Below are 26269 nucleotides of genomic sequence, written 5' to 3'. Positions count from 1 at the left end.
ACCTCAAAAGAAGTACCACTTCTCACCATACAGTATGTGCTGTGCCTTATCTTATCATCACAAACACTGTTCCAGCAGAAAAGCAAACTCAAGGCATCCTCGATTTAAACAGTGACATCTCATTGACTATGTTATTATCTCAGCTAGGGACCGCTGTGATGTGAATATCACAACAGCCATGACTGGCACAGATGACTGCTGGACAGATCCTCTCCACTGTCCATTAGACTTGTCTTCCTATTAACTTAAAACAGTCTCTGTGTGCATGAGAGAGAAATTTAATGCTGCTGGACACTAGCCTCATTTATGGCTGAAACAAGATCATCAATACAAAATCTAAATGCTTACAACATATTTATGTCTATAATAGCCATTAGATTGTGTTTAGGGATCAAGCTACTGTTTAGTAGTAAAAGACTCAACTGTTAGTATCTTTCTTTCTATAACTAGATATCTTGCTCTGTACTTAATATTAAATATTTCTGTTCAAATTTTAACCATTTTCAAACCTGATTGACAAACATTCCTTCGGCTGTTGATTTTAATATCATACATTCAAGTAATGGAAGCAGCTATTCCAATCATATTGAATGTATTCCAAAATAGACTGTATAAAATGCAGTTCACAGAGACGAGAAACTTGTCTCCTATAAGTTGCTGAAAAGGATTGAATGGGAATTAAAAATGAAAAATCTCAAACTGTGGGCAGCAGATAGCAGTCAGAGTCCAGGGTTCAATCCTGACCTCTGGTGCTATCTTATGGGACCTGCCACATTCTTGCTGGGTGCCGAGGTGTCCACCCAGCTGATAGGGGAGTTGGCCACTGTTAACCACCCCTAGTGTAGAATGTGGAGAGCAGTTAGCGCAATCACTTTACAGTGCCAGTGAACACTGATGGGAGTTTGATTTCCGTCGTGTCTGTCAGGAATTCATACATTCCTTTCTGTGATTGCCTGGGTTTCAGCAGGAGCTGCAGTTTCCTCCCACATTCCAAAGACATATGGTTAGGATTTGAAGGTGAGTTGTGGGCATGCTACGTTGGCACCGGAAGTATGGTGACACTTGCTCCATCACATCTTTGGGTGGTCTGTGTGAGTCATTGACTCAAAACTATGCTTGGCACTGTATGTTTCAATGTACATGTGACAAATAAAGCTCATTTTTAAGTGTTTTAAAAAAAGAATAACAGTTCATGTGAGACTGAATAAATTGCCAAAGTACAGGGAATTTCATTCAGGACTGAGGCTGAAGGAGTTGATTTTTTGAGAGCAGACATGGAATCGATGGGCCAAATGGTCTCCTTGTAGTAATAAGTAAGTTGGTCATCCTACTCCTGGATGGGTTGCTTATTGAAATATTTGAATATGTTGGGACTCCTCTGATGTTCCCACCCTTCCAGTTGTAATGCTGACTGGGTTCTTCAGAGCTTAAAAAGCCAGCAGGGAAGACAAGGTAAGCAGAATTGGACTGGACAGGACAGAAGTACTGAGCACGTCCAGCATATCAGTGCTGAGAGAAACAATTATTTCATGTTCAATTATTCCCAACCCCTAAAATCTCTGCCTCTGAGTTAATCTTCAAACTAAAAATATACCTTAAGTTGCATCTGCAATATGAGCAGTCACCTATATTTTGGAAATTTGTGTTAACTTCTGTGGATATAATCACTTAAAATTCTAAAGGTTGGGCTTTATTCTGTGTAGTATTTTTAAATTGACAATTGATTTTGTGCTTCAAGTTCAAGAGATTTTACTGTGGAATTACCCACTGAGGATATCAAAAATGTTTTCTCTGATTGAGATGGACAGAGCTTGCAAGCAGCAGTTCTTCGCATATAGTAAATGGTCAGCCTTGGTACAACTGGTTTACAGATGAGCTCTGGCAATAGTGGGTGTGGGTGAATAATGGGAAGTGTGTGTTGCTGTCTGGTTGAGATCTTTAATTTGGGGATACCTCTCTGACTCTGGGCCAGTGAGGTTCAGAACCATGGTGCTGATCTGGAACCTCTGTCATGAAACTTGGTAAGTTATAAAATGTAGCTATTCAGATTTACTTATAACTGGTACATCAAAACATACGGTGAAATGTTTGTTTTAGCAACCAACACACTCCAGTGGTGTGCTGGAGGCAGCCTACAGTATCACCATGCATTCCAGTGCCAATATAGCATTTCCATAATATTCAACATGGCACGCAACTCAACAACACAAGACAGCAGCAAAATAAGTTCTCTCCCCTTCTCTCCTCCCCTCCCCCACTCTTCTTTTCCTCCTTATCCCTCATCTCTTCCCCTCCTCGCTTCTCCTTCCCCTCCCCTCCTCTCCTCCCCTCCCCCTCCACTCTGCCGCTTCCCCTTCCTCTCTTTCCCTTTTCCTTCTCTTCTCTTCCCCTTCCCCATCCTCACTTCCCCCTTCGCCCCTCCCCACTTGCCCACTCCCTCCCCTCTACCCCACACCTTTCCTGCCACCCCACTCCCTCCCTACTACCCCACTCTCTCACTCCCTCCCCACCACCCCACTCCCACCCCTCCTTCCCACAGCCTTCACTTCACCCCATTCCCTTCCCCATCTCCTCCTTCATTCCCTTCTCCCCCTCCCTCCCATTTTCCCCACTCCCTTTCCCTCCCCACACTCCCCTGCCCTACCACCCCCTTCTCCACCCCTCTTCCCCTTCCCCACCCTTCTCTTCTCCCTCCCCCTCCCCATCCTCCCCCTTCTCTCTTCTCCTCTTCTCTTCGCCTTCGCCCATCCCCTCTTCCCCCCTTCCCCTCCCTTCTCCCTCCCTACTTGCCCACTCCCTCCCCTTACCCCACACCATCCCCGCCACATCACTCCCTCCCCACTACCCCACTCTCTCACTCCCTCCCCACCACCCCACTCCCACCCCTCCTTCCCACAGCCTTCACTACACCCCACTCCCTTCCCCACCTCCTCCTTCCCCACCTCCCCTCTTCCATTTTCCCCACTCCCTTTCCCCTCCCACACTACCTCTTCCACACTCCCCTCCCTTCCCCACACCCCTCTCCCCTACCACCCCCTTCATCACCCGTCTTCACCTTTCCCCACCCCTCTTCACCTTTCCCCACCCCTCTTCACCTTGCCCCACCCCTCTTCACCTTGCCCCACCCCTCTCTCTCCATTCCCCACCCCTCTCTCTCCATTCCCCACCCCTCTCTCCATTCCCCACCCCTCTCCACCGCTTTCCCACCCGCTCCCCGCTTCCCCACCCCTCTCTCCCTTCCACACCCCCTCTTCCCCCTCCCCACTCACCCTCCTTCCACTCCTGCTTTTCTCACTCCCCTCTTCTCCACCATCTCCCCCTCTCTCCCCACTCTCTTTCCCTCTCTTCCCCCCCCTCTCTCTGTACTCCCCTTTGAGACTGTAACATGTCCTAATTGAAGATCAGGTGCTGCTGTAGAAGCTTAGTTTTTAATGGTAAGCTAGGGGGAGTGGGGTTTCCTAGCAGATTTAGATCACGCAAGGAAGTTACTGCTACTGACCGGAGGTTTCTGGATGAGAATGGACACAACAGACAGCTCATTGACAACTACTTCATTTGCTGGTGTGCAGGTACAAGGCTGGCACAGGAAGGCGACCTCCTGCGGCTTCCTCCTGGTACCCGTCCTGGAAGGCCCGTTTGCTCTCCCCAGTTACCTCTATGGAGACCCACTGCGAGCTCAGCTCTTCATCCCCCTCAATATCATGTGCTTGGTGAAGGATGGAGCTGAGCACCTCTTTGACGGTACGTAACTCGCGGTCCTGCCCTGGGGACAGAGGGTAAAGCTGGGAAAGGCACCACAGGTATAGATTAAGCTGACCTATGATGAGGTGCAATATCTTCTTGTGCTTGTAAAACTCCCATTGCAGGAGTCAGTGTGAGCAACATACACAATGCTGGGGAACCCAAGAGGTCTGCCAGCAAGAATAAACAGTCCTGGTGAAGAGCCTTGGCCTGAAACATCAAATGTTTACTCTTCTCCAATAATTAAAAACTAATAATCCCACACAGTCAGATATTGTGAGAGACTCTGAAACCCAGCATGATGCTACAGCAAATTAATGAAAATGAAGATAATTATGAAAGCGCTGACTAGATTTTAGTTTTGTATTTTAGTGTGAAGGACTTTCCATCTGACACCAGGCAACCTGCTGAGTTCATCCAGCTTTTGTACGTGTTGAAATCTCACTAGGCAAAAGGTGCAGCTCCTTAGGGATTGCGTTATGGAACTGGAGATGCAGCTCAATGATCTTCATCTGGTCAGGGAGAGTGAGGAGGTGATAGATAGGAGCTCTGGGCAGGTAGTCACACCAGAGCCTCGGGAGACAGATTACTGGGTAACAGTCAGGAGAAGGAAGGGCAGGAGTCAGAGGCTAGAGAGCACCCCTCTGGCTGTACCCCTAAAGAATAAGTACCCCTGTTTGAGTACTGTTGGGGGAACAACGGCCTACCTGGCTCAGGAAGTAGGGAAAGGAAGAGGACAGCAGCAGTGATAGGGGACATAATTGGAGGGTCCGACAGGCGACTCTGTGGATGCAGGAAAAAAACACAGATGGTAGTTTGCCTCCCAGGTGCCAGGGTCCGGGATGGATCTGCTCGGGATATCCTGAAGTGCGAAGGAGAACAGCCAGAGGTCATGGTACATATTGGTACTGATGTCATAGGTAAGAAAAGGGAGGAGGTCCTGAAAACATACTACAGGGAGTTAGGAAGGAAGTTGATAAGCAGGACCACAAAGTTATTAATCTCAGCATTACTGCCTGTGCCACATGATAGTGAGTATAGGAATAGAGTGAGGTGAAGGCTGAGGGATTGGAGCAGGGTGCAGGGATTCAGATTTCTGGATCATTGGGTCCTCTTTTGGGGCAGGTGGGACCTGTACAAAAAGGACAAAAATATCAATTGGCATCTCCCTAGAGTGAGGGTTTAGATGGGGTGGAGTTTGTTAGGTATGTTGAGGAAGGTTTCTTGACACACTATGTAGATAAGCCTACAAGGGAGCGGCTGAACTTGATCTGGCATTAGGAAATGAACCTGGTCAGGTGTTAATTCTCTCAGTGGGAGAGCATTTTGGAGATAGTGATCACAATTCTATCTCCTTTGTGTCATCAGCAAATTTACTCACCCATCCTTCCACTTCTTCATCCAGGTCATTTGTAAAAATCACGAAGGAAAGGTGTCCCAGAACAGATCCCTGAGGCACACCACTGGTCACCGACCTCCATGCAGAATACAACCCTTCTGTGGGCAAGCCAGTTCTGGATCCACAAAACAATGTCCCCTTAGATCCCATGCCTCCTTACTTTCTCAATAAGCCTTGCATGGGGTACCTTATCAAATGCCTTGATGAAATCCATATACACTACATCTACTGCCCTACCTTCATCAATGTGTTCAGTCACATCCTCAAAAATTCAGTCAGGCTCATAAGGCACGACCAGCCTTTGACAAAACCATGCTGACTATTCCTGATCATGTTATGCCTCTCCAAATGTTTATAAAATCTGCCTCTCAGGATCTTCTCCATCAACTTATCAACCACTGAAGTAAGACTCACTAGCCTATAATTTCCTGGGCTATCTCTACTCCCTTTCTTGAATAAGGGAACAAAATCTGCAACCTTCTAATCCTTCAGAACCTCTCCCGTCCCCATTGATGATGAAAAGATCATCGCCAGAGGCTCAGCAATCTCCTCCCTCACCTCCCACAGTAACCTGGCGTACATCTTGTCTGGTAGCAGTGACTTATCCAACTTGATGATTTCCAAAAGCTCCAGCACATCTTCTTTCTTAATAGCTATATGCTTAAGCTTATCAGTCTGCTGTAAGTCATCCCTACAATTACCAAGATCCTTTTCTGTACTGAATACTGAAGCAAAGTATTCATTTACCTGTGTGACCTCCTCCAATTCCATTCGCACTTTTCCACTGTCACACTTGTTCCTATTCTCGCACGCTTTGTCTCTTGCTCTTCACATATTTGTAGAATGCTTTGAGGTTTTCCTTAATCCTGTCTGCCAAGGCCTTCTCATGGCCCCTTCTGGCTCTGCTAATTTCATTCTTAAGCTCCTTCCTGCTTGCATTATAATCTTCTAGATCTGTATCATTACCTAGTTTTTTGAACCTTTCGTAAGCTTTTCTTCTTGACTAGATTTACAACAGCCTTTGTACACCACTGTTCTTGTACCCTACCATCCTTCCCCTGTCTCATTGGAACGTAACTATGCAGAACTCCATGCAAGTATTCCCTGAACATTTGCCACATTTCTGCCGTGCATTTCACTGAGAATATCTATTCCCAATTTATGCTTCCAAGTTCCTGCCTGATAGCCTCATACTTCCCCTTACTCTAATTAAACACTTCCTTAACTTGTCTGTTCCTATCTCTCGCCAATGCTGTTGTAAAGGAAATAGAATTATGATCACTATCTCCAAAATGCTCTCCCACTGAGAGATCTGACACCTGACCAAGTTCATTTCCTAATGCCAGATCAAGTACAGCCTCTCCTCTTGTAGGCTTATCTACATATTGTGTCAAGAAACCTTCCCGAACACACCTAACAAACTCCACCCCATCTAAACCCCTCGCTCTCGGGAGATGCCAATCAATATTAGGGAAACTAAAATCTCCCACCACGATGACCCTGTTATTATTACACCTTTCCAGAATCTGTCTCCCTATCTGCTCCTCGATGTCCCTGTTACTAGTGGGCGGTCTATAAAAAATTCCCAGTAGAGTTATTGACCCCTTCCTGTTCCTAACTTCCACCCACAGAGACTGTTGACAATCCCTCCATAACTTTCTCCTTTTTTGCAGCCGTGACACTATCTCTGATCAGCAGTGCCACACTCCCACCTCTTTTGCCCCACTCCTTGTCCTTTCTGAAACATCTGAAGCTTGGCACTCTAAGAAACCATTCCTGCCCCTGAGCCATCCAAGTCTCTGTAGTGGCCAACATCATAGCTCCAAGTACTGATCCACGCTCTAAGCTCATCTGCTTTGATTAAACTAATAATTAAATACCAAAGTAATTTAATCCATTCTTTTAACACATGATCCATATCCCTTCATTCTTTGCATGACCTTATGCCTATCTGAGAACCTCTTACTGAATGAATTGAATGTATTTCTTACATCCTTCACACGAGGAGTAAAAATTTTTATGTTATGTCTCCATCTAAATGTGCAATGTCAATCATAGTAATTTATAATAAATTATAATAAATAGAGCAGTCAGTGTAATATAGAGTACACTCAAGCCAGCATGAGTTCGTCAGTCTGATGGTCTGCTGAAAGAAGCTGTCCTGGAATCTGTTGGTCCTGGATTTTATGCTGTGGTACCGCTTACTTGATGGTAGCAGCTGGGATAGATTGTGGTTGGGATGGCTTGGGTCCCCAATGATCCTACAGGCCCTTTTTACACACCTGTCCTTGTGAATGTCCTGAACCATGGGAAGTTCGCAACTACAGATCCGCTTGGCTGTCCCCACCACGCTCTGCAGAATCCTGCTATTAAAGGAGGTACAGTTCCCATACCAGGCAGTGATGCAGCCAGTCAGGAGGCTCTCAATTGTGCCCCTGTAGAAAGTTCTTAGGATTTGGGGGCCCATACCAAACTACTTCAACTATCTGAGGTGAAAGAGGCGCCGTTGTGCCTTTTTCACCACACAGCTGGTGTGTACATACCACGTGAGGTCCTCGGTGATGTGGATACTGAGCTGTTTACCCTCTTAACCCCAGATCCACTGATGTCAATAGGGGTTGGCCCATCTCCATTCCTCCACAACATTGAGGGAGAGGTTGTTCTTGACCCCACTGTGTCAGGTTGTGGGGTAGAAGGGTGGGTTGGCAAGTTTGCAGACGACACAAAGGTTGGTGGTGTTGTAGATAGTGTAGAGGATTGTCGAAGATTGTAGAGAGACATTGATAGGATGCAGAAGTGGCTGAGAAGTGCAGATGGTGTTCAACCCGGAGTACAAAGTAAATGGCAGGATACTTGGTAGTGTGGAGGAGCAGAGGGATCTGGGGGTACATGTCCACAGACCCCTGAAAGTTGCCTCACAGGTAGATAGGGTAGTTAAGAAAGCTCATGGGGATAGAGCTTTCATAAGTCGAGGGATAGAGTTTAAGAGTCACGATGTAATGATGCAGCTCTATAAAACTCTAGTTAGGCCACACTTGGAGTACTGTGTCCAGTTCTGGTCGCCTCAGTATAGGAAGGATGTGGAAGCATTGGAAAGGGTACAGAGGAGATTTAACAGGATGCTGCCTGGTTTAGAGAGTATGGATTATGATCAGAGATTAGGGGAACTAGGGCTTTACTCTTTGGAGAGAAGGCAGATGAGAGGAGACATGATAGAGCTATACAAGATATTAAGAGGAATAGATAGAGTGGATAGCCAGCGCCTCTTCCCCAGGGCACCACTGCTCAGTACAAGCAGAAATGGCTTTAAGGTAAGGGGAGAGAAGTTCAAGGGGGATATTAGAGGAAGGTTTTTTTACTCAGCGGGGGGTTGGTGCGTGGAATGCACTGTCTGAGTCAGTGGTGGAGGCAGATACACTTGTGAAATTTAAGAGACTATTAGACAGGTATATGGAGGAATTTAAGGTGGAGGGTTATATGGGAGGCAGGGGTTTAAGGATTAGCACAACATTGTGGGCCTGTAATGTGCTGTACTATTCTATGTTCTATGTTCAGAGAGCTAACTTCTTCCCTGTAGGTCACCTTGTTATTGTTTGAGATGAGGCCAATCAATGTGTCATTGGCAAATTCAATTATACAGTCTTGAGTATACAGGGAGTTAAGGAGGGGACTCGGTACACAGCCCTGAGGGGCTCCTGTGTTGACAGTCAGAGGGTTGGAGGTGAGGGAGCCCACTCTTACAACCTGCTGGCAATCTGACAGGAAATCTTAAGATCCAGCTGCACAAGGTCGGGTCAAGGCTGAGATCTCTGAATGTCTTGTCAAGCCTGAATGGATCTGTGGTGGTGTATGCTGAACTGTAGTCGAAGAACAGCATTCTCACTTGAGCATCCTTCTACTCCAGATGTATGTACTCCAGTGGTATGTAGAGCAGTGGCTATTGTGTCATCTGTCAATCAGTTGTGTCGGTAGGTGAATTGTAGGGGTCCAGTGTGGGTGGTAGAATGCTGCAGATGTAATCCTTGACCAGCCTCTCAAAGCATTTGCTTATTTTTGAGGTGAGTGCGACAGGAGGCCAATGTTCAGTCATGTTACCTTGGTCTTTTTTGGTACAGGGACAATGGTGGATAATTTTTTTTTATTAGTTTTTCAAAACATTTTACAAATTAAAAACCCCAAATCCCAATGAGGAACATTAAAACAGTGTGAAATTAAGCATACAATAACAATATGCTACAAAAGAAGAGAATTTAGCAAAAAAAAAGCACCTAAGTTAAAGACAAGTAAGCTTAGTGTCCTCCCCAAGCCCCACAACACAAGAAAAAAACAACAGCAACTCCAGACCAACCACAACACAATATAGAGAGTATAAGTCAGGACAGCCAAACTCCCAGACTGTGAATACACTCAGCAACAGAGGATAATAATGCCTTCTACCAGAAAAAAAAAAGGAGCTGAAAGCAAGGGACCGAAAAGAAAAAAAAACCTAGTCAAGAGGAAGGTTATGAAAGTACTCGATAAAAGGTCCCCAGACCTTATGGAACTTTAGATCCGAATTGAGAACTGAATAATGAATTTTCTCGAGGTCCAAACAGGCCATGATGTCGTTAAGCCATTGAGCATGAGTGGGCGGGGCAACATCTCTCCATCTGAGGAGGATCAAGTGTCTAGCCAGGAGAGAGGCAAAGGATAATATTCAGTATTTGGTCGGACCCAGACATAAATCTGTCTCGCCCCAAAAACCGAACAGAGCAATTAAGGGGTTTGGTTCTAGGTGCTGATTCAGAATACACGATAACGTAGTGAAGACATCTTTCCAGAATTTCTCCAAGCTCGGACAGAACCAGTACATATGGATGAGAGAGGCCACGCCCCTCTTGCATTTATCTAACACTAGGGTAGAATCGAGATAGTTTAGATTTAGACATATGGGCTCTATGAACAATCTTAAACTGTAAAAGGCAGTGGCGAGCACAAAGAGAGGTTGAGTTAACCGATTTGAGAACTGAATCCCAGCTCTCCTCAGATAAGGAGATATTTAAATCCTGCTCTGAGGCCATTTTGATTTTATCCATGGGGGCCCGTCGTAAGGCTGCTAGTTTATCTCAGATGATTGATATTGAGCCTTTACCTAGTGGATTCATGGAAAGAAATAGGTCCATAGCATTTTTTGCAGGCATTTCAGGAAAGTTAGGAATTAAAGGAGCAATAAAGTGTCGGATTTGGAGATATCTGAAAAAATGAGCATTGGGCAGATTGAACTTAACAGAGAGCTGCTGAAAAGAAGCGAAGTGATTATCAATGAAAAGATCTTCAAAATGTCGAATGCCCTTTATACCAAACCTGGAATGCTGAATCGTATGTAGTAGGTAAAAAAAGGTGATTATGAGCAATAGGGCTGGAAACGGAAAACCCCTGGAAACCATAGAGTTTCCTGATCTGAGCCCATATACGCAAAGTGTGTCTAACAAGAGGATTAGCTATTGATCTGGGCAGACTACTAGGGAATGCAGAGCCAAGAAGTGCAGAGATAGATAATTCTTTAGTGGAGCTCAGCTCCATCACCACCCAGTTAGGGCACTCGGATTGGCCATGGAAGAAAGACCAGAAGGTAGCACAACGTATATTAGCTGCCCAATAATATAAACGAAAGTTAGGTAAAGCCATGCCACCCTCTTTTTTAGATTTTTGGAGATGGATTTTATTAATTCTAGAGCGCTTATTCTGCCACAGACATGACAAAATAATAGAGTCTAAGGAATCAAAAAAAGATTTAGGAATAAAAATTGGGATAGATTGAAATAGGTATAAAAATTTGGGGAGAGCTAACATTTTAACAACATTAATATGACCTACCAAAGACATAGATAGAGGTGACCATTGTACCAGACTCTGTTTTATAGCATATGAAAGATTGGCAAAGTTTTCACGAAAGAGATCTTTAAAACTTCTTTGTGACTGTAATTCCAAGATAAGTAAATTGATTATGGACTACTTTAAAAGGGAGATCATGAAATGTTAGTTCTTGTGCTTTATTAATTGGGAGAGGTTCACTCTTATGTAAATTAAGTTTATAACCAGAGATCTGGCTAAACTGGTCAAGAAGTGAAAACATTAGAGGTAAGGATGTAGACGGATTTGAGAGAAAGAGTAATAAGTCATCAGCATAGAGAGAAACTTTATGCTCAACACCCCCTCTCCAAATCCCAGTCAATTCAGGGCAGTTTCGAAATGCTATCGCCAGAGGTTCCATAGCCAAATCAAAGAGAAAGGGACTTAAGGGGCACCCCTGGTGGGTGCCACGTTTGAGATTAAATACTTGAGATTTCTGAAAATTGGTTAAAACAGAGGCAGTAGGACGCAGATACAGCAATTGGATCCAAGAGATGAAACTTTAGAAAGTTTTTCTAAAACTGCAAAAAGGTAGTTCCACTCTATAAGATCAAATGCTTTCTCCGCATCGAGGGAAATAACACATTCAGGAATCCCAGTTGGAGGTGAGTATAAGATATTAAATAAACGCCGAATGTTAAAAAAAGGGAAACGGTTTTTAATAAAGTCTGTTTGGTCATCAGAGATGATGGAGGGAATGACGGTTTCTAATCTATGAGCCAAAACTTTAGCTAAGATCTTTACATCAACATTGAGCAGAGAGATCGGCCTATACGAGGAACACTCTGTTGGGTCTTTGCCCTTTTTTAGAAGAAGAATAATAGATGCCTCACTGAAAGAGGGTGGCAATTTGCTGTACTTAAACGAGTCAGATAATACTGAAAATAACTGAGGAGAAAGAAGAGAAGAGAATGATTTATAAAATTCTACAGGGAACCCATCAGGTCCAGGAGATTTCCCTGAGGACAGTGCAGAAATTGCAGTAGATAGTTCTTCTATTGACATAGGCGCATTGAGTTTGGCTTTGAAATCAGATGAAAGTGAGGGGATATTCAGATTCTGTAAAAATTGATCAACAGAGATATTGTCATTCAGAGATTCAGAGGAATAAAGCCGAGAATAAAAATTTTTAAATGCGTCATTAATTTCTATATGATCCGATGTAAAGTCTCCGTTCTCCTTCCGGATCTTTGTAATATGTTGTTTGGCTTTGGAACGCCTCAGCTGATTGGTTAGGAATTTACCAGACTTATCCCCATGAATGTAAAAGCGACTCTTGCTTTCGAGAAGTTGGCGTTCGACAGGTTGAGTGGACAGAAGGTTGAATTTAGTTTGGAGTTCAACACGCTTCTTGTATAATTCAGGGTTCTTAGTTTGGACATATATTTGATCCAATTCTTTAATCTGGTTAATGAGGTCTAATCGATCTGCATGGGATCTTCTGTTGAGATTTGCTGTGTTAGAGATTATTTGCCCCCTCAGATATGCTTTCATGGCATCCCAGACAATCTGGGATGGCACTTCAGGTGATGTATTAGTGTTAAAATAAAAGGTTATCTGATCCTTAATAAATTTTAAAAAATCATCATCGGATAGTAAAGTTGAATCAAACCGCCAGTGTTTATTCCTCTGAGAGAGACCAGGCAAATTCAGAGAGAGAGTAATTGGGGCATGGTCAGAGATCAGTATACTCTGATAGTCACAAGAGTGGGCAAATGGAATAAGTTGGTTATCGAGTAAGAAATAATCAATTCTAGTGAAGGTATGGTGAACATGTGAGAAAAAAGAATAATCTCTCTCCGTAGGATGGAGGAAACGCCATATATCAGAGATACCATAATTAGAGAGAAACAATTGGATAGCTAAGGCAGATTTAGTAGGTGGTCTAGTAACAGAGGACGATCGATCCAAATTAGGATCTAACCAACAATTAAAGTCACCATCCAGTATAAGAGAGTATGAGTTTAAGTCTGGTAGTGAGGAAAAAAACCGTTCAAAAAAATTAACATCATCAAAGTTGGGGGCATACAGGTTTGCTAGTGCAACTTTAGTGTTATATAGTTTGCCAGAAACAATAATAAAACGGCCATTTATATCAGATATTTTATTATGGAGTTCAAAAGGAATATTTGAGTTAATAAGAATGGAGACACCCCTAGCTTTAGCGGTAAAGGATGAATGAAAATGCTGACCCGCCCACTTTGACAAAAGCCGGCAGTTATCAGAACAATGAATATGAGTTTCTTGAAGGAAAGCAATGTCAGCTTTGAGTTGTTTGATATGTGAGAATACCTTCCTCCTTTTAACAGGGCGATTCAATCCCTTTACATTCCAGCTCACGAATTTAAGTGCACTAGCCATTATCGATTACTAATGCATAAAAGGCAGAAGGCATATAAAAAGTCAAGCAATACAATAACAGTCTGGGAGCAGAAATGTAAACATAGATTCGTACAATCAAAACATATACATGTCCTGAGCAATAAAGAGATATAATATATACAGTGAGTGATGTTGGAACTAGAAAACCCACCCCACCCACACAACCCAAAACTAGACGGCTACCAAAACAAGTAGCTAGCTCTACCAAAAAGATTAACCCAAATACAACTTCCAGATCTGTGTCATTAACAGCAGTTCCGTGTAAATACTATAACAAATAGTAACTAGTTTATGCACCAAAAAACATAACTACAGATTAAAACACCTTCTGCAGGAATATAAAACTTAATACAGAGAAAATTGGAAGAGGACCAAAACTAACCTGCCAGCGAAAAAGTTATAGAAGAATAAAGTAAGAGAAAGGGGAAAAAAAAGGATTAAAAAAAAAGGAGAGGAAGGGGAAAATTATAAATTCAAGACGAGTATTTATCAACCATTTACAGAGAAGAGAGAAAAAAGTTCAGAAATTAGAAAAAAGTGGTGAAGAAAAGAAAAAAGTATAATAAAATAAATAAATATAAAAAGAAGAGAAAATAGATCGGCAATTAAACTGTGAACCAACAAACAGGAAGGCCTTCACTGAAGACTTCAAACCTCCAAAACAAGTTCAAGTCAGTTGTAGAACTCTGTAGATAAAGTTGTACAACAATAAAAGATAGATTACACACACACCAAATCCAGGGAGAGATTGTCAACAGCCCTTAGAGTTTCGATGAATAATGTCTGAATGATTCAAGTAAAGTCTGAGTCCAGAAGAAGTAATTTTACTACGAGAAGTACTTATCCACCATTTTAGGAGGTCTGATCGGATTCCGAAGATGACTGGATAGCCGTAAGACTTGCCACAAATGCTTCAGCTTCCTTGGCTGACTTAAACCATTTGTATTTCCCAGTGTTAAGTTTGATTCGTAGATCAGCAGGGGAACGAAGGGAGGGTTTAAAACCATGATCAAAAAGCACTTTCGTTGCGCCTTTAAACTCAGCGCGCATCTTTAAGGTCTGGGGTGCAAAATCTTCCACAAAGCGAATGGTTGTATCCTGGAAAATAAAAGAACCTCTGCGACGTGCCTACGATCAGACAGTGTTTTACCTGGTATTGATGGAAGCACAAGATTACTGGTCGCGGGTGGTTGCCCAGAATTCCAGCGGGAACATGGACCCGGTGTGCCCGTTCGAGCTCAGGCGGGTTCGGAAGCAAATCTTTCCCGAATATCTCACAGAAAAACTCGGCGAAAAACTTCACTGTTGATCCCTGTTCTGTGGCCTCTTGCAATCCAAGAATTCTAAGATTGCAGCGTCTGCTGCGATTTTCGAGATCCACCGTTTTGAAAAGGAGTTTGTTACACTTTTCCTCCAAGCTGGAACAGAGAGTCTCCAAGTATCGAACACGACTTTCTAAATCTTCAGAAGTCGAATTGATGCGAGGTAAGTGTTGGGCATGCTTGCCCACCTTGTCGTTGATTTGATCAAGTTTGTCTTCCAACTGTTTGAAAGCGGTTTTGAATTCCTTTAAAATTTCATCTCGGAGCTGACCGAGCGCAGCCAGGGTCTTGTCTGAGAGAGCAGTAGCTTCCTTTCTCCCGGATTTAGAGCTCTTGCTAGACATTGTATGTTAGATGTGTTCACAGGCAAGTAGGAGGTACCGAAAAAGTTCCCGACTAAGGTTTAAAAAATGGAGACATTTAGTGCAAAGATAGCGACAGTAACGGAATAAAAGTTCGGAGCAGCTAAGCAATCGCCATCTTACCGGAAGTCCCGATAATTTGAAATAGGAGGGCACTCTACACTGGGAGAGGGAAAGATTAAAAATGTCTGTAAGCTCATCTGCCAGTTGTGCTGTGCACATCCTAAGTACTTGCCCTGGGATGCTGTTCGGTCCTGCAGCCTTGTGACTTGTTTCTGCCACCATCGTCACCATCACTGGCAATGCATTCTGGAGACTCTCCTCTTTCTATGTAAGCAAAAAACTGCCCACACACCTCCTTGGAATTTAAATGCATGCCCTCCAGAATTAGACATTTCATTTGTGGCGTAGAGACACTGGCTGCCAATCTATGCCTCTTGTAATCTTATAAATCTGTCAGATCTCCCTTCAACCTCTACTGCCCCAGAGAAAACAATTCAACTTTGTCCATCTTCTCCATTTAGCTCCTGCCTTGTAATTAAGGTAGCATCCTGATAATCCTTTTCTGTGCCCTTTCCAAAGATTTGACATCCTTCCTATAATGGAACGACCAGAAATGAATGCAACACTCCAAACGCCACCCAGCAAAAGTGTTATAAAGTACCTCAGCTAATAAAGGCAAGCACACCATACACATGTATCTCAAGAACTACTCCAGCATGGTGACTTGGTAATGGTGACCTTGAATTAAGCAGCAAGAATTGGTAAAATAACCAGGGTTTTGACTAGTGTAGTTTTTCCCCCCAGAAAGTGTGCAAGGGTCTGTATCCAGGATCAGGCTTGTCTGTAGGGGCTTCCTACTGGAGCAACCTGCTGATACCAGCTCCCAAATTTCACAGGATCTCGTCAGACCACTCAGCCAACAGTCTCTTGAGGACCTCTGGTGAACTTACTCTAATTCCAAGGAGACTTGAGGAGCAAATTTATACAAGATATATATACAAGATTTATACAAGCAATTCATACAATAATTTATACAAGAGTTCAAGAGCCACAAGGTAATGTTGCAGCTTGATTAAATTTGGGTAGACCACTCTTGGAGTAGTGTCAAACACAAAATGCTGGAGGAACTCGGCAGACCAGGCAGCATCTATGGAAAAGAGTAAACAGTTGACGTTTCAGATCTCAGGCCAAAATGTCGACTGTTCACTTTTCCATAGATGCTGTCTGGTCTGCCGAGTTCCTCCAACAATTCATGTGTGTTGCATAGATTTCCAGCATCTGCAAATTTTCTTGACTTGGAGTTTAATTCTGGTCACCTCATTGTAGGAAGGATGTGGAAGGATTTGAGAGGGTACTGAGGAGACTTACTAGGATGTTGCCTGGATTAGACAACATGTCTTATAAGGATAGGTTGAGCAAGCTATGGATTTTCTCTTTGGAGAGGAGGAGGATGAAGGGTGATTCAATTAATGGCTCCATCTGTCTAATTAGACAATGGCTGTGCCTGGTTTAGGACTCACTTGGGTGTGGAACAGTGTCAGCTGCAGCTGAATAAGCCGATCCTTGAGTGGTGGTCCTTGGTACAGCTGCTGCACACTAAGGCTGATAGCTGCAGCTGGGTAGTTACTGCCGCAGCTTTCTTTCTCTCTCTTCTGTCTGACCACAGTCGAGTTTGTTTTTCCTCTGCATTGGTAATGCCTGTACGTACAGCCTGTCGTCAGGTGCAGCGATTTGCAGCTGTCTCTTCCCAAGTGATATCAGCAGACTTCAGGTCACATTTACAAACGTCCCTGTAACATCCCTGTATGGGCCGGGATCCTGCAGCGAATTCTCCTTGGGGATGCGGCAGGCGTGGCCAAGCCAGCGCAGTCGTCGCTGTGTGAGAAGGGCATGCAGCCTGGTCCAGGACATCCTTTTTTGCCAAGTGGTCTTTCCAGGAAATGACTAGGATCCGACGCAAGCACTGTAGGTGGATGCTGTTGAGGTGGTGCTCTTAGCGCGCGTAGGTTGTCCAACTCTGGCTGCCGTAGAGAAGAGTACTCAGTACGCAGGCTGTGTGCACTGCAATCTTGGTGGCTGTGGTGAGCTTGTTGTTTTTCCACACTCTCTTTGCCAGCTTGGCCATAGCAGCGGCTGTTCGCCTGTTGAGCTCTGGATCGAGGCACAGATTGCTGGAGACCATCGATCCTAGGTAGGTGAATTCATCTACCACTTGCAGGGTGTGGTTGCCGATGCTGATGCTGGGGGCTTTGCTGGTGTCCTGGCCCATGATCTCCATCTTCTTCAGACTGATGGTGAGGCCAAACTCATAACAAGCAAGTGCCAGAGAACTGACTAGCCTCTGGAGACCAGTCTCTGTGTGTGACGCCAGGGCAACATCATCAGCAAAGAGTATCTCCCGGATCAGGACCTGGCACACTTTGGTCTTTGCTCTGAGGTGTGCAAGGTTGAGGAGCTTGCCGTCGGACCTAGTGTGTAGGTACACTCCGTCATCAGATGTCCTGAAAGCGTACAACAGTACGAGGGAGAAGAAGATCCCAAAGAGCGTCGGGGCAAGGATGTAACCCTGCTTCATTCCGCTTTGGATGGGGAAGGGCTCTGAGAATGATCTATTGAATTGTACTGTCCCCTGCATGCCGTCATGGAAAGAGGTGATGAGATGTAGCAGCTTTGAAGGGCATCCGATCTTTTTCAGAAATGTGAAGAGGCCTCTTCTGCTAACCAGGTGAAAAGCCTTGGTCAGATTGATACAGGGCAACGTACAAAGGCTGTGTCTGTTCTCCTACAGCTGCCTGAGTGAGGAGGTCATGTCAATGGTGGATCTCTCTGCTCTGAAGCCACACTGGGACTCAGGGTAGATGTGTTCTGCCAGTGCCAGCAGTCACTTCAGAACCACTTGGGCAAACGCCTTTGCAATGGTTTTGAGCAGGAATACACCTCTGTAATTATGACAGTGGTTGTGGTCTCCCTTATTCTTGAACAATGTGATGATGTTTGTGTCTAGCATGTCTTGGGGAACTGATTCCTCCTGCCAGCACTGGCAGAGCAGCTCGTGAAGATAGCTTAGGAGCACTGGTTCCCTGCACTGGATCACTTCTGCAGGGATGCCGTCTTTGCTTGGTGCCCTGCTGTGATCAAGTCAGTCTATGGCCTTGCTGAGTTCTTCCTCTGTTGGGAGTAGATCCAGCTCTTTAATGACAGGTTGGGCAGGGATACTGACAAGGGCTGACTCAGTGACCATGTTCTCAGTGGGGTACAGGTTCTGGTAGTGCTCGGCCCACCTCTCCATCTGCTTGGCACGGACTTTGATGACTTCACCGTCCCTGGATTTCAGTGGAGCGATTTTGCTAGCGTGGGCCTGAAGGCTTTCTTCATCCCCTCATACATGCCTTGCACATTGCCACTGTCAGTGCAGGTCTGGATGCTCTGGCACAGGTTCTGCCAGTAGTCGATTGCGCAGCGTCTAGCTGTCCTTTGAGCGTTGTTTCTTGCCATTCTCAGTGCAGTGAGATTCTTTTCTGACTAGTCTCTTTTATAGTTGATCACAGTTTTTCTCTTGGCATTGATGACAAGAGACATCTCAGACAGGTGAGATTCAAACCAATCTTGGTTTTTCCTCTCCTCCTTCCCGAGGGATGACATGGTGATGTTGTAGATGGTGTCACGAATGAATTGCCACCTCTCTTCCATGGTTGTGTCTGTATTTGCTTTGAAAGTCTGTTCCATTTAGTTGTTGAGTTTTGTGTGAAGTTCTGGGTTCGCTGCTTTAGTGTTGTTGATGCATGGGCATCCTTTCTGCTTGGTGTGGTGGATCTTCTTTGGTTTCAGTTGGACTTTGCTGCACACCATGGAATAGTCTGGGTTGCAGTCTGCACTGTGTAAGCTGTGTGTTAGAAGCACACTGTTGAGGGCAGCTCTTCTGGTGATGATCATGTCCAGCTGATGCCAGTGTCCGGACCTTGGGTGTCTCCAGGAGACTCTATGGCGAGGCTTTGTCTTGAAGAACGTGTTGGTGATGCAAAGCTTGCTATAGGAGCAAAGTTCCAGCAGTCTCTGGCTGTTGTCATTCATTTTGCCAACGCCGAAGTGTCCGAGGCAGCCTGGCCATGAGCTGTGGTCAGATTGGACTCCAGCATTGAAATCACCAAGCGGAATGATGTGTTCAGATTCTTTTATTTTGCTGATTGTAGTGTCGGGGTCCTCATAAAACTGATCTTTCGTTTCTTGAGGTGAGCCCAGCATTGGAGCGTAGACAATCAAGATGTTCGCTTTACCGGATGATGTTGAAAGGCTGAGGGAAAGGATGTGTTCTGACCCGACAGTGGGAGGAACTATCATGGATAGCAGGCTGTCCTTGACAGCAAGGCCGACGCCATGCAGTCAGGGTTCCTCAGGTGGTCTGCCCTGCCTAAAGAAGGTATAGTCCCTCTCCCACAGCACGGCGTCTTCAGCAAGCCTGCTCTCTTGCAGTACTGCTTTGTCGATGTCCAGCCTCCTCAGCTCAGAGTCAATGATTGCTGTTTTCCTGCTGTCGTTGATCTGCTGCAGATGGTCTGAGAGGCCAGGGCACATGGTCCTAATATTCCAGGTGGCCAGTCGCATGACTGGTGGTTTCTTCTTTCTTCTCTGTGGTGTGCCTGGTGCAGTGATAGCTGTCTGCTTTTCTTTTTTTTTTTTTTTAATAATTTTTTATTGCATTTTTAAATGATTACAAAGTATGAAAAAACAATGTATATAACCCATACCCCCTCCCCTTAACCCCTCCCCCCTAACTGCCCCATAGAAAAAAAAAGAAAGAAAGAAAGAAAGAAAGAATGCCTGGTGGTTGGAAGATCTCCACATGCTCCATGGAGTTCATAATAATTTTAATATGTATATTTATTTCTTTCCCCTAATAACCAATTGTTTCATCTTAAAAGCATCTATATATTTAATCCTATCTTTTGTAAATAAGGGCTCCAAATTTTCAAAAATGTTTCATATTTATCTCTTAAATTATAAGTAATTTTTTCTAATGGAATACAACCATAGATTTCTTTCTTCCAAGAATCTATACTTAAATGTGTATCCGATTTCCAAGTAACTGCAATAGCTTTTTTGGCTACTGCCAGTGCAATTTTTATAAATTCTTTCTGATACTTATTTAGTTTGAGTTTCGGTTTTATCCCTTCAATATCACCTAGTAAAAATAATATTGGATTATGAGGAAATTGTGTTCCTGTAATTTGTTCCAGTAAAAGTCTTAAATTTGTCCAAAATGGTTGAATTTTAGAGCAAGACCATGTCGAATGTAAAAAAGTACCAGTTTCCTGGTTACATCGGAAACACTGATCCGATAAATTTGGATTAAATTTTTTTATTTTTTGTGGTGTAATATATAATTGATGTAGAAAATTATACTGCACTAATCTTAACCGAACATTTATTGTATTTGTCATACTGTCAAGACATAGTCTTGACCAATTTGTTTCTTCAATTTTAATATTCAAATCACTTTCCCATTTTTGTCTTGACTTATGGACTCCTTGCTTAATTACCTGTCTTTGAATCAAATTATACATGCAAGATATAAATTTTTTGATATTTCCTTTTTGAATTAAAATTTCTATTTCATTAGATTTCGGCAATAACATTGTTTGACCTAATTTTTCTCTTAAATAAGCCCTTAATTGAAAGTAACAAAATAAAGTGTTGTTTGATATTTTATATTTATTCTTTAATTGTTCAAATGACATTAATATACCTCCTTCAAAACAATTCCCTATATATCTAATCCCATTTTGAATCCAATTATATAAAAGTTGATTGTCCATTGTAAAAGGAATAAGTCTATTTTGAATTAAAGATCTCTTTGCTAATAAAGATTTTTTTATCTCATCATCAACATTTATCTTATTCCATAAATCAATCAAATGTTTTAATATAGGAGAATCTTTCTTTTCCCGTATCCATTTAGATTCCCATTTGTATATAAAATCTTCTGGTACATTTTCTCCTATTTTATCTAATTCTATTCTAATCCATGCCGGTTTATCTTTCTCGAAAAAAGATGCAATAAATCTAAGTTGATTTGCTTTATAATAATTCTTAAAATTTTGGAAGTTGTAATCCTCCTAGATCAAATTTCCATGTCAATTTTTCCAACGATATTCTGGACATCTTACCTTTCCAGAGGAATTTCCTCAGATATTTATTTAACTCTTGAAAAAACTTCTGGGGTAATTGTATTGGTAATGATTGAAATAAATATTGTAATCTAGGGAATATATTCATTTTTATAGTATTTACTCTACCTACTAATGTTATTGGTAATGCCATCCATTTTTCAAGATCTTCCTGAATTTTTTTCAAAAGTGGTAAGTAATTTAATTTGTATAAGTTTTTTATATCATTATATCATTATATCATTATATCATTTATATCATTAACTCTTATACCTAAATATTTTATACCATTTGCTGGCCATCTAAATTGAGTTATTAATCGACATTGATTATAATCTCCTTTAGTAAGAGGCAAAATTTCACTTTTATCCCAATTTATTTTATAACCCGATATTTTCCCATATTCTTCTAGTCTATAAGATAATTTGCGTAGTGAATGTAATGGATCTGTTAAATAAATTAGAACATCATCAGCAAATAAGTTAATCTTGTATTCTTCCTGATTAACTCTGAAACCCTTAATATCTGGGTCCATTCTAATTAATTCAGCTAGTGGTTCTATTGCCAACACAAACAAAGCAGGTGATAGTGGGCAACCTTGCCGAGTTGATCTTGTTAACTGAAATGATGTTGAAATTTGACCATTTGTCACTACTTTAGCTTTGGGATTAGTATTTAAGGTTTTAATCCATTTTATAAATGATGTTCCTAATCCATATTTTTCCAATACCTTAAATAAAAAATCCCATTCCAATCTATCAAATGCTTTCTCTGCATCTAAAGCAACCGCCACACTCATTTCCTCCCTCTTTTGTGCTAAATGGATTATACTAAATAACCGAGTTACATTATCTGCCGATTGTCTATTTTTGATAAATCCTGTTTGATCCATATGCACTAATTTTGGTAAGCATTTAGATAATCTATTAGATAAGATTTTTGCTATTATTTTATAATCAGTGTTTAATAAAGAAATAGGTCTATATGATGCTGGTTTTAAAAGGTCTCTGTCTTTTTTTGGCAATACTATTAAAATAGCTGTTGAAAAAGATTCTGGAAGTTTATGCGTTCTTTCCGCCTGATATATTAACTCCATAAAAGGAGGAATTAATAAATCTTTAAACTTTTTATAAAATTCAGGTGGAAAACCATCTTCTCCTGGAGATTTATTACTTGGAAGTGATCCCAAAGCTTCTTCAACTTCTTTCAATGTAAAAGACATACCTAATCCCTTCTGTTCTTCTGTATTTAATTTTGGAAGAGTTATTTGTGATAAAAATTCTTCTATCTTAACATCGTCATTCTTTGATTCTGATTTATACAACTCAGAATAAAAATTCTTAAAAGCCTCATTAATTTCTAGAGGTTTATAAGTAATTTCATTCACTTTTGTTCGAATTGCATTTATTGTTTTAGAAATCTGATCTGTTTTTAACTGCCATGCAAGAACTTTATGTGATCTTTCACCTAATTCATAATATCTCTGTTTAGTTCTCATAATTGCTTTTTCTGTTCGATATGTCTGGAGTGTATTATATTTTAACTTCTTATTAATAAGTTGTCTTCGTTTTTCTTCTGTCATATTTCTTTGAGATTCTTTTTCTAATTTTATAATCTCCTTTTCCAATTGATCTATTTCTATCATATATTCCTTCTTAATTTTAGAAGTATAACTTATTATCTGACCTCTCAAATATGCTTTCATTGCTTCCCACAATATAAATTTATCATCAACTGAATGTAAATTTGTATCTAAAAAGAACTGAATCTGTTTTTTCATAAAATCACAAAAATCTTGACGTTTTAGTAAAATTGAATTAAATCTCCATCTATAAATTGATTCCTCTTTATCTGTCATTATCATTGTCATTATTAAAGGAGAGTGATCAGACAATATTCTTGCTTTATATTCCATGTTTTTCACTCTATCTTGAATATTTGTTGATAACAGGAAAAAATCTATCCTTGAATATGTTTTATGTCTATTTGAATAAAATGAATAATCCCTTTCTTTTGGATTGATTCTTCTCCATATATCAATCAAATTTAGATCTTTCATCAATGATAGAGTTAATTTTGCTACTTTTGATTTTGTAATAGCCTTTGTTGATCTATCTAAAACTGGATCTAAACAAAAATTAAAATCTCCACCTATTAATTTTTTATCATGTGCATTAGCCAAATTCAAAAAAACCTCCTGTATAAATTTTACATCATTTTCATTTGGTGCATAAATATTCATAAGAGTCCATAGTTCTGAAAAAATTTGACAATGTATAATTAAATATCTTCCTGCCGAATCAATTAATACATTTTGTATTTTAATTGGTAAATTTTTATTAACCAAAATTGCAACTCCTCTTGCCTTTGAGTTAAATGAAGCTGCAATAACATTTCCAACCCAGTCTCTTTTTAATTTCTGATGTTCTATATCCGTTAAATGAGTTTCTTGTAAGAAAGCTATATCTATTTTCATTTTTTTAATGTATGTTAAAATTCTTTTTCTTTTTATTGGTCCATTAAGCCCATTAACATTAAAACTTAAAAAATTCAATAAATTAGTCATTATTTTTATTTATGTTACTCCAATCTATAATAATACCTAATCTTTCAACTCTCATTATATCCTGGGAAATCTTTTTAGAAGTCTCCATGTTGCTATGTGTGTCCCCACCAATCATCCAGGCAAAAGAATAGAAGAAAAATAGAAAATAAAGAAAAAAACAAAATACCCCCCTACTAATGTTGTGAAAAAAAAGAAACACAACATTACCCCCCTCTATTGTACGGGTCATGGCAATCGCCATGATTACACACGTGAATCCCGTAGTAACCGATTCAAAGCTCCCCAGCCCCCCCGCAACATGAAAAATATATATATAAAAAAAAACATACTATTCTCAATTAATATTTCTAAAATATTACTTTTCTCCCTTATATCGTCCTTAAATGTCCATCAGTTCCATTTACTTTCTCTGTCTTCGTCTTTAACCATTACATTTAGAAATCTCCGCTTTTAATCAACGAATAGATGGAAGTCTTTGTGCAAACACCTCCGCATCTTGATAATCAGAAAAAAATCTTTTTCCTTCCTCCAAAAAAATTATCAGTGTTGCTGGGTGACGCATTGAAAACTTATAACCTTTTTCCCACAAAACCTTTTTAACTGGGTTAAATTCTTTCTTTCTCTTCAAAAGGTTATAACTTATATCAGGATAAAAAAGAACTGGTTTCTCAGCTATCATCAACGGACCTTGTCTTCTTTTAGCACCCTGGGCAGCCGCCCTCAAAATCTTTTCTTTATCCTGGTATCTTAAACATCTTATCAAAATTGATCGCGGATTTTGATCATCTTGAGATCTTGGTCTTAAAGCTCTGTGCACCCTTTCAATCTCAATTAAAGCTTCTTCTCCCATTTCCAATTTTTCAGGAATCCATTTTTGAAAAAAATTTATTGGGTCTTCTCCTTCGGTACCTTCTTTAAGTCCAACAATTTTAATATTGTTGCGTCTACTAAAATTTTCAAGTTTATCAATTTTTCCCACGAGTTGTTTTCTTTCTGATGTCCAGGCGTCATTATCATCTTCCATCCTCTTCATTCTTCCCTCCATTTCTTCCATTCTGACGTCCAAATCTATAATTTTCTTTTCCATTTTTTCCTGTTTCTTTGTCATTTTATCAAACATAGCCTCCATATTTGTTATTTTTTCTGTCATTACTTTTTGGTTACTTTTAATTACTTTTAATGCCTTTAATTTATGCATTATTTGCCTCAAAGTCTTTTTTGTACTTTCAGAGGAACTTTCGTCTTCTCCATCTTCATCTGATTTTTCCAGAGAGTCCGTCTCTCTCTCAGACTCACTTTCACTGTCGGTTTCAGTCGTTGCTGGGATTTGTAGTTCTGGTTGTTCTCTTTTGCGCATGCTCGTTCCTTTACGCTTGCGCAGTTCTCGTTGATCTTTCCCTTTAGAAATGGCCGATGCTGCCGCAGTCTCCTTTTCTGTTTCACCGGTGGTGTGTTGTACCTGAGTCCGCGGTTCTTCGGTAGAAGTAGGCCTTGATTCTGTTCCAACTTGAGCGGTCTTCGCGGTAGCAGTTTTCTTCGTCCTCTGTTTATGAGGCATAGCTTAAAACAATCCGGAATAGTTTATAAGTAACCTTAAAAAAGTATTAATTAACTTTTCTTCACTTAGACATTAATTTATTAACTTTTTTACGGGAGGGCTGGATTCCAGCGTCTCGATCCTACGTCATCACGTGACGTCCCCCAGCTGTCTGCTTTTCGATGCAAATCTAAGCTCCAAGCACACTTTGAAGCAGGCAGACAGTGGCGGATCAGCACCCAGTTGTCTGGGGGCTGCCCAGATTGAGGTGGGCGGTAGCTCATCAGTGAGATGCAATGACCTCTCCCACCGTTGGAGGCAACCCGTAACGCCCGTACCTTGCACCAATCAGGTTGGACTTATAACTCGTAACTGCTGCCTCCCGTGTTGGTTTTGCAGCAGCACTGGAGTGACCTCTCTGGGGTGCAGACCTGGGCGATGAATATGGAGATCCTGGGCAGCCCAGACATCATGATCCCCCCCTTGGCCTCGCGGATGTGGTCCAAAGGAATGCGAAGCAGTACATTTGGCATCAGCTTTTGCTGGGAGGTGACGTGATACGTCATCCAACTGCCTTGGGGGCTCCACTCCGGATTTGTGTGGGGTTTACTCCTTAGTATTCTCTTCTCCCGAAGATACCCACAAGGCAGTGGGATCCGTAACCCTGGATACGGGCCCGTACCGGGTACTGTCAGCTGGAGATAGCTGAGCCTGGGACTCATGTAAGGCAGGGTCATCATATGGAGCCACTACCCACTACCTAGGTGACTCATTAGAGCTGTACAAAATGATAAGGTGCAGAGATAGATTGGACATTCAAAGACTTTTTCCCAGAAATGGATAATGTGAGGAGGCAGAATTTTAGGATGACTGGAGGAAAATATAGGAGGAATATTAGAGG

General features: G+C 41.7%; 1 protein-coding gene across 9 annotated transcripts in view; it reads left to right on the top strand.

The window, feature by feature from the left end:
- Positions 1 to 26269, top strand: part of depdc5 (DEP domain containing 5, GATOR1 subcomplex subunit) — a 252686-nt gene that overhangs the window by 180309 nt on the left and 46108 nt on the right. For all 9 annotated transcript variants that reach the window (XR_009514532.1, XR_009514533.1, XM_059983254.1 and 6 more), the window contains one exon: positions 3570 to 3741. Coding sequence is in view for 7 of the 9 variants with exons in the window: in XM_059983254.1 (XP_059839237.1) it covers positions 3570 to 3741 (172 nt within the window). In the remaining 2 variants the exon portion in view is untranslated. The remainder of the gene's footprint in view (positions 1 to 3569; positions 3742 to 26269) is intronic.

This window comes from Hypanus sabinus, chromosome 10 (genome assembly GCF_030144855.1).
Source record: "Hypanus sabinus isolate sHypSab1 chromosome 10, sHypSab1.hap1, whole genome shotgun sequence".
Lineage (NCBI taxonomy): Eukaryota > Metazoa > Chordata > Chondrichthyes > Myliobatiformes > Dasyatidae > Hypanus > Hypanus sabinus.
Note: the sequence above shows the minus strand (reverse complement) of the source record. Positions and strands in the feature narration are given on the sequence as shown.